The sequence below is a fragment of the Abramis brama genome (assembly GCF_963993115.1).
Source record: "Abramis brama genome assembly, chromosome: 14".
In the NCBI taxonomy this organism is placed as follows: domain Eukaryota; kingdom Metazoa; phylum Chordata; class Actinopteri; order Cypriniformes; family Leuciscidae; genus Abramis; species Abramis brama.
The window spans coordinates 36,123,987-36,132,978 of record NC_139976.1 but is presented as its reverse complement, the minus strand read 5'-3'; the positions used below and the strand labels follow the sequence as shown (position 1 = coordinate 36,132,978).

The 8,992-nt window shown below is 38.1% G+C and overlaps 2 protein-coding genes across 2 annotated transcripts; both read left to right on the top strand.

The window, feature by feature from the left end:
- Positions 1–756: 756 nt before the first annotated feature.
- gdf10b (growth differentiation factor 10b) lies at positions 757–6,339 on the top strand. The gene is made up of 3 exons (XM_084135875.1): positions 757–1,246; positions 2,294–3,165; positions 4,868–6,339. The coding sequence occupies exons 1-3, from the start codon at positions 880–882 to the stop codon at positions 5,057–5,059; spliced, it is 1,431 nt and encodes a 476-aa protein (XP_083992001.1). The 5' UTR covers positions 757–879; the 3' UTR covers positions 5,060–6,339.
- A 408-nt stretch (positions 6,340–6,747) lies between these two features.
- Positions 6,748–8,500, top strand: gdf2 (growth differentiation factor 2). The gene is made up of 2 exons (XM_084134932.1): positions 6,748–7,205; positions 7,291–8,500. Exons 1-2 carry the CDS (start codon positions 6,881–6,883, stop codon positions 8,136–8,138), a joined length of 1,173 nt encoding a protein of 390 aa, XP_083991058.1. The 5' UTR covers positions 6,748–6,880; the 3' UTR covers positions 8,139–8,500.
- The last annotated feature ends 492 nt before the right edge of the window (positions 8,501–8,992 follow it).

Below are 8,992 nucleotides of genomic sequence, written 5' to 3'. Positions count from 1 at the left end.
TCATTCACCAACCCCCTGAACCAATTCTGCTAAACTACAAGCACAATTCTTGCTTTACACTCAAATTGCAGTTCTAAAACACACCTTTTTTAAAACACTACACACAATTCTCTGCTTTTGGCACAGTTTTCATGCAGAAAATCTCTTGTTTTCACAAGGAACACACTGCCATTCAGATATGCACACTGACTCATCACATGGGCAAACACCCGTCACACAGTTTTACAATTAGCAATCAGAGCTTTAGCATAAAAGGGCAACAGGTGAGCTCTTCAATGGAGCAATGGATGCCAACATTGGATTTTTTTTTTTTTTTACTGTAACTGTATACAGTAAATTCTTCTGTTGTTTTGTATGTAGACCACTGTATGTACAAAAAAAAAAAGCCTAAGTCATAATGATGAATGGAGAAGAAGTGTTTTGCATTCATCATAGTGTTTTACATTGAGCACATCAGTGTTCAACTGGTTCTTATAAATGTCTTTTCATATGATGGTTTGTGTGTGTCATTTGAAAACAAAATACCATTTTGAGAACATTGTTTTGAATGTAAAGTTTCATTTTGCAGGAGAATTGAGGGGTTTTGCCCATTGTGTGTGTGTGTTTTGATTTGTGTGTAGAGTTCTGAGAATATGAGGCATGCTTTCAAAAAATGTGTGTAAACAATCGAGAAAAACTGTAAAAAAAAAAAAAAAAGTCCCACAAATTACAAAAAGTGCAAAACAGTGAAGGAGGATCGTGGTATGAAACAGTATGAGCTGCAGAGGTGTGTGTGTGTGTGTGTGTGTGTGTGTGTGAACTGCATCGCTTCAGAAAGATGCTTTAAGCTTCTCGTAGGCTGCACGTCATCATCTGTCATCATCAGTGAGAAACAAGTGTATGAGCGCGAGACATCATCATCATCATCATCCTCCACCGACTCTATCAGTCCTTCTCTCGCCGAGCTTTCCATCAGTCTTCCACTTTCGTCTAGTTTACTCGATTATAAAGGGATCAGTTGTGAATATGGCATCAATTTGTGCGGTGGTGGCTCACATTTTTCTCTGTCTAAACATCGTCAAAGTTTGCTTAGTAAACTCGTCGGAGCTGAACGGAGATATTCCTGCAACAGAACCGTCATTCCACAATCCTGCTCGAGACATGATGACTGTTAATATGTACAGAGTTTATGATAAATACAGCAAGAAGCATCATCATCAACATCGACAGAACGTCAATACAATCCGAAGCTTTAGAGGAGTCCAAGGTGAGTGAAACTAACAACTAAAAAACGATTTAAAATACAGCAATGCAAGTTTATAGTTCATATTTCATTTCACGCTGTTTGTGCTTCCAAAATGTATCTAGGCTATATTTTAACTTTCAAGATTTTTTTAATTATATTTAATAAACTACATCATATTTCCAAAAATACAATACAAGACATTACATTACATATAAATAAATAATTAATAAAATACAATATAATTTTGTTTTATGCATTCATTAAGTGTTTACGCTTTAGTTTAGGGACAAGTTCTCACTATTAACTTGTTGTTTATTAGCATGCATATTACTAGCATATTGGCTGTTTATTAGTACTTATAAAGCACATATTAATGCCTTATTCTGCATGATCATATTATACATCCCTTAATCACCCAATACCTAAATTTAACAACTACCTTACTAACTATTAATAAACCGTAATTAGGAGTTTATTGAGGCAAAAGTCGTAGTTAATAATTAGAGAATTTAGACCCTAAACTAAAGTGTGACCACTGTTAATTACAGTATTTTATTTGTTGGAAACCCTTGAGGAAATACAAGGGGAAAAAAAGACCAATGATCCATCTTTTGAATATTCAGTACATAAAAAATCCACATGCACTTGGATTAAAATGAATTAGGCTATATATGATAAGCATATGTGAAATCATGCACAGATAGCATTTTTCCCATTATTTCAGTTTTTCAGAGCTGCTAAGTTTCCACTGGAGGTGTGCTATTAAAACACAGAGAGGGTATTAGTGGAAACAGAAAAAAAGAAAGAAAGAAACCTTGAGAGCGGCTCACTAAACACTACCATATGGCCAGAGACCGATTCAGGAGCCGTGTTTATCTTTTTATTAAACTACCTCGTAAACCATAGAATGTGGTCGGATGTTAAATCTAAAATGTGAAAAATGTGTTGTTTATGAGGATGTTGTCTGGAAACTTTACTGGTCAATCACATGCATGCATGAGCGTAAAACCCACGCCAAATCGTCAAGCTGCAATTAATGACTTGTGACGTTTTCACGCCTTATTTCAGAGCTCTCCCATCACAAAGTAGTTTTCCGCTTCAACCTGACCTCCATCCCCGATTCAGAGGCGATACTGACGTCAACTCTACACTTTCTTGACCAGCAAGTTCGTCAGCGTCCTTGGGCCTGCCGTCGTTCCCGCGGATCCGCATGCCGTCTCCAGAACCTTCAGTCACTCACCACAACACATCTCATCATTAAAGGAACATCACCAAACGCTGCCATCCCCTCTCAGCTGTGCAACATCACACTGTCCACAAACAGAAAGGGGCTTTGGCAGATTACAGACGTGTCATCAGCCATCAAACAAGCCCATGTGACTGGCGAACTATCGATTGCCGCTGAGTTTGACTTTGGTCACCACAGACGTCATGATCGTTTGTCTCCTCACAGTCTGCCGTTCATTCTCGTATACGCTGATGACGTTGCCATAACTGAACCAAACAGCATTGCTATGAGTTTACAGAGATACAGTCCGTCTCCTGTGGTCGAGGAGACCAGGACCAAAGCGCCCACAGCTTCTTTAAGCACTAGAATCAGAAGGGAACTGGATCACTTGGAGAATAACTACCTTCCTGACGTCCAGTACAACGACCTGAAGAGCAGGGAGTTATGGGACAGCGGCTTTTTTGCGAAAAAGCCCAAACCGTTGTCAAAAGGCCAGGACTATCACGAGGGATTGAGAGGGTCACAGGAGCTCACCTTTGACGAGAAGACCATGAAAAAAGCGAGACGCAAGCAGTGGAGTGAACCGCGAGTGTGCGCGCGCCGTTACCTGAGGGTGGACTTCGCCGACATCGGTTGGAGCGAATGGATATTAGCGCCGAAAGCATTTGATGCCTACTATTGTGCAGGAACCTGTGGATTCCCGATTCCAAAGGTAAGGGAATACAAGTTTATGTTGTATATTTTAGTTAGTTTTGTGTATGATGACCGTCTGAATGTACACTGCCCGGCCTTAAAAAAAGTCGCTGTTTGGATTTAAATAGGCCTATGATTGGATCATTATTACAGTTAGGGATGCACGATATATCGGCATTGGCCGATAAATGTTCATTTTTAATGTTATCGTTATCGGTCCAATAAAAAAATGTGGTCGATATATTAAATCCGATTAATAATGGATTATTTCCTTCAGCTGAGACACTTCAGATGTGCACTGTTCAACATGATGGTTTTGAATTGCTTGAAATATGATTGGAATCACTTCAAAAAAGGAAAATATAGGCTAGTTAAGTGCAACACAAGTCTGACATATAGGCTATATAAAATTATAATGAGAACATCATTATTATTGTTTGGTTGGGACATGTATTTTAATGGTGAGACTTTTGTTTTTGTAATCAGGCTCTCAAAAACTATATAAAAATTTGGATTTAATTTATCGGCCAATATATCGGTTATCGGCATTCTAATATAAAGAATTAACGGTTATCGTATCTGCCAAAATGTTCATATCGGTGCTTCCCTGATTACAGTGATTATTATGTTTCTAGCATGTTATATGTTTGGCAACAGTTCTTTCTTCTAACCCTAATTGATGGAGTGTGTAACTTTTCATTTCTTAAACACCCATGTAGGAAGAAACATCATGGCCATATTCCAGAATGACAATGTCAAGATTCATCAGGCTAAGACTGTGAAGGAATGGTTGGGAGGGACAATGAAGAATCATTTTCACACATGAATTTCCATCAATGTTTGCTCAAGATCTTGTTTTGTCAATGCAAGAGTCCAGCACTCTGTAAAGTCTCCTCCAGCACATCCCAAAGACTTTCAGTGAATTTAAGGTCTGGACTCAGAGGAGCCGATTCATCTGTGAAAATGATTCTTCATGCTCCTCACAACCATTCATTCACAGTTTGAGCCTGATGAATCTTGACATTGTCATCCTGATATATGGACAATATGTGTCTTCCTACATGGGTGTTTAAGAAATGAAAAGCTACACACTCCATCAATTAGGGTTAGAGGAACTGTTGCCAAACATATAACATGCAAGAAACATAATAATCACAGCAAGAATGATCCAATCATAGGCCTATTTAAATCCAAACAACAACTTTTTTTTGGCTGGGCAGTGTGTACATTATCTCATTATTGCACGGCAGCTCAACAAAATAAAATTAATATGTGGACATGAAAGATTCATTTGAATATTGAGCTGAAATCATTTGATAATTTTACCAGTTAAAAAAATATAAATAGAATCACTTCTTGAACAAGAAAAAATGTGGACGGGGGAATTGATTGAATTTTGTCCGTGGGGAATTGATTGGATGGTTGTGGTTTGCTATTGGCTGATCTCATGTGAGTGACAGGTTGCCCCGCCCTCGTCATCAGAGAAGAGATGCTGTAAGAAAGAGGGGAAGTTATTCTGATTCAAGAAATAATGATGTGCACTGATACGTCATTTATAATAAATACTGCAATATTCCCCCACAAAAATTGTCCATTTTGATGTCATGGTGACTTTAAAAATAAGGTGGGTGGATAGGACTAAGAAATGCATTTGGGCATTGTCACGTTAACCTTATTAAAAGACAGTAGTTTTTCTCCAACCTTTACTTCTCTTAATGCAGGTTGTTCGTCCATCCAATCATGCGACCATCCAGAGTATAGTGAGAGCCGTGGGGATCGTGCCTGGCGTCCCAGAGCCGTGCTGCGTTCCCGACACGATGAGCTCTCTGGCTGTGCTGTTCCTCGACTCCAGCAGGAACATGCTAGTGAAGGTCTATCCCAGCATGTCCGTGGAGACCTGTGCCTGTCGGTAAGGAGAGCAAGGTCAATAATGGACATCTAGATAAACACAACCTGCAAAACAATGAACTCAGCTCAAGGGACTGCCGAAAATCAACTTTTTATCTCTGCAAATAAGACCTCGACACCTCAAATAATATTGGATCTTTGCACACAAACATCGTATCCTCTTTCCACTCTCTTTTTTTAATGAATTGTATATAATCCTTAACATATAGTAAGCCAAACTGTTTTTGTTTTGAAACAAGTACATAACAAATTTAAAAGAACATAGCGATTTAAATGGATTTCTGTAAATAAATCCAGGGTAACACTTTATTTTAAGATGATGTAGTTACACGTTACAACATGTACTTACTATAACAATAACAGTAAATTATGCATAATTAAAAGTAACTAACCCTAAACTAAACCGTAACTCTATAGTAAGTACATGTAGTTAATTAATATTACTCAGTACTTATTTGAGTAAGTACAATGTAATGACATCACCTTAAAATAAAGTGTAACCAAATCTGGTAACACTTTACATGAGGTCTAATTTTTTAACATTAGTTTTAATGCATAACTATGAGCAATATATTTTTACAGCATTTGTTAACCTTTGTTAATGTTAGTTAATAAAAATCAAATTGTTTATGTAATTCATTAATTTCATGTAATTCATGTTTTATTTTAAAAAAAAATCTATTAATAAATGTATTATTTTACCATTGATTAAGAGATGCTGTAGAAGTATTGTTCATTTTTAGTTCGAGTTAACTAATGTTAACAAATGAAACGTTATTGTAAAGTGTTGCCATAAATCATTATAAGCATTTGATTTGATTTGTAAGCTTGTTAGATAAAGTGTAACCTATAGGATTTAAACCTGGAATCTTGCATGAAAAGACAGACGACATGAAGAAAATGCAGCATAATGCTGCCATCTAGTGCTCTGTGATTTGGCATAATATTGTTTTTCCGCTACGAGGACGGACCCGTAAGTTAGAACAGATGGATTGATTAGCCATAGCTATAGAAAAGTCAATAGATTATGGATTTTAAAATAAAATAATAACATCTCAGAGGTTTTGTGAAACTTTATCAAAGGAGAGTTTTGTATTTTTATAGCAATTTCATGTCATTTATAATTATTTATTTTTTTCAAAACTGTACTGTATTGACTTTTTATGCAAACATTTCTTAAACCAGATTCTTCAGTGCTCTTCTGGTATATAAACTGGTATGTTTTTTGTTTTTTTACTGAAATCCTGGAGGAATTTTTGTGAATAAAGACCTAATGAGTTGTATTAGGGACATAGATTGTTTGCAACAAAGGGGCAAAGGTCAACTCAGACCCATTAACTCTTACACAGCCTGATTCCAGCTGAATGAAAATGAATCCAAATGAAAATGAAAGGAATCTATAATGTTAATATTTATCATAGCTGAAGCTGATTAGCTGAAGCATCTTACATGTGCAGACACAAACACATTCAGAAGTGATGGAGTTGCTTCAGTAAAAATAGCCAGAAGTCTGACCCTGTAAATAAGGGTTCGTCAAAATCACTCTCATTAGTTTTCAAAGTCTGTTCCCGAAGTGTTTACAGAGCCCTCATTAACTACAAGCTTCCTCAAGATAACAACGCTCAAACCACGACTTTGGTGTCAAAGATAAGAATAGCTATGCTACTATTTTGGTTTCCGGAGAGAGTGCTGCTTAGCGTGGGACGTGGGAGTGAACCTGAGGTTCACTTGAGGAACCCCGATTTCAAAGGATCTTCCACAAACCAAAGTCAGATGTAAAACTTGCCGCAGACGGTCACCTATCCGCTTTGGGAACCAAACGAAAGATGCGGGGTTTACGATATCTGCTTCTTCTGATGTCCATCAATTTTGCTACTTCAGTTGGGCTTTGCGAGGGGAAATCTTTAGGGAGTCTGGAAGACACAATGTTCATTCAGGGAGAAGAGCAAAACCTTGAGGAAGAAGATGTCTTCAAGAGCTTTTTGGGCTTCAGGAAGGAAGACTTTTTGAGGAAGCTGAATTTATCAGGCGTGCCGCAAGAACACAGAAAGGTTCAACCTCCTCAGTTCATGATGGATCTCTATAATAAATATGCGTCTGATAAGACTTCCATCCCTCGGTCGGATGTCATCCGAAGCTTCATCATTCAGGGTAAGTATCTCTAAGGTAGATGCAATTCTGATGATTTGTATATGAGTGAAAAGGTTCATTAATCTCTATTTTCTGTTCTTTACAGATGTTATTTATTCCATCAGACACGGCAACAAAACTCAACACAGGCTCCTATTCAACGTTTCCATCCCAAATCACGAAGAGATCACATCAGTCCAGCTAAGGCTGTTCACTCTCTGGGAAAGAAGTAAAAGCACCTGCGCTGACCAATCCACAGCCATTCATGTTTACGGCGTAGAATACAAGCAGGATACAAACATTTTACAGCTTCTGGATGGGAGAGACGTCACTGAGGCCAGAAACACATGGGAGGCTTTCGACGTGACCAGCGCCGTCAGGATTTGGCAGGATTCTGGACGCGGGGCGGGTGAACTCCAGGTGGAAATCCAACAAAACTGTCAATCTCTTGACATAAGCGTGGGTTTAGAGGACAACGGCTCGGCAGTCTTAATAGTTTTTTCGGATGATCTCGGGAACAGAAAGGGAGAGTCGATGAATGAGGTCAAAGAGATGCTTCTTCATGAGAAGGAGCCGATATTTGTGGAGAATCATGTTCCTGTGGACAAGCACCCCAGGAAGAAGAGGAAAGCGAAGAACAATTACTGTCGGAGAACTTCGCTGAAGGTGAACTTCAAAGACATCGGATGGGATAAATGGATCGTGGCTCCACCTGAATATGACGCTTATGAGTGCAAAGGGGTGTGTCACTTCCCCCTGACAGATGACGTAAGCCCCTCCAAACATGCAATCATCCAAACACTGGTTAACCTGAGCAATCCCAAAAAGGCAAACAAGGCATGTTGCGTCCCGACCAAGCTGGACCCAATCGCCATCATGTACCAGGAAAGGGGCGTCCTCACGGTCCGAAACCTGTACGAGGAGATGAAAGTAGCAAAGTGTGGATGTAGGTAGTGTTTGGCTGCTTACCCATTCATCTGGAAAATGACAGCATTCGTTTTATCATTCCCATTTGTCACAGCGCTGCCATTTTGGGCTCCCCAAAGAACCTTGCAATGAACAGTTCTTAAAAGTGAAGAACATTTTAATAATCAGAAGAACCTTTTTATATAAAGAACCTGTTAAAGGAACCATACATGTCAATAAAGAACCTTTTTTAAGAGTGTAGCATAATTAAAAATTACTTTTAATATAAAAGAGATTCTTGAAGTTAAAGGCAGCTTCCATTATAAAGTCAGTATGATGCCACATATATTTGCAAAAGAATAAAGCAGCCTATTGCAAAATAAAAGTATTGAGCAAAAAAGTTGTTTTGCAAACAAAAATGAAGAATTGCAAAAGAAAAATAAAGTATTTAGAGAGAAAAAATAAGTTTTGCAAACACTAGTTGCAAAAATCAATGACAGCTGTAAAAAAAAAGCTTATAGTTCCCCTGTAGTCAATTATTGTATCCCTTAAAACTCAAAATGACGTATTTAAAAGTTTTTTCCTTGAAACACATTTCTTCATGCCTTAAAATAGCTTGAATGTAACTCAACACTCTTGCCTCATTTAGTATACGCGGTTCTATGAATATGCAAATGAGCCCCGCCTCCACTCACTCACTCAGCTCAGAGATCCACTGGTTGACGATCACACGTTGATCTGATTGGTTACAAGGTAGTTTGTGACGTCAGAAACACCAGCGATTTCAAATCACGTTTTATGTTGACTTATGAATTTGCACATTAAAAACACCACATTATTTTTACACTTTATTTCTCACAATTCTTTATTTTTGTTTGCAAAACTTGTTTTTTTCTCTCAAT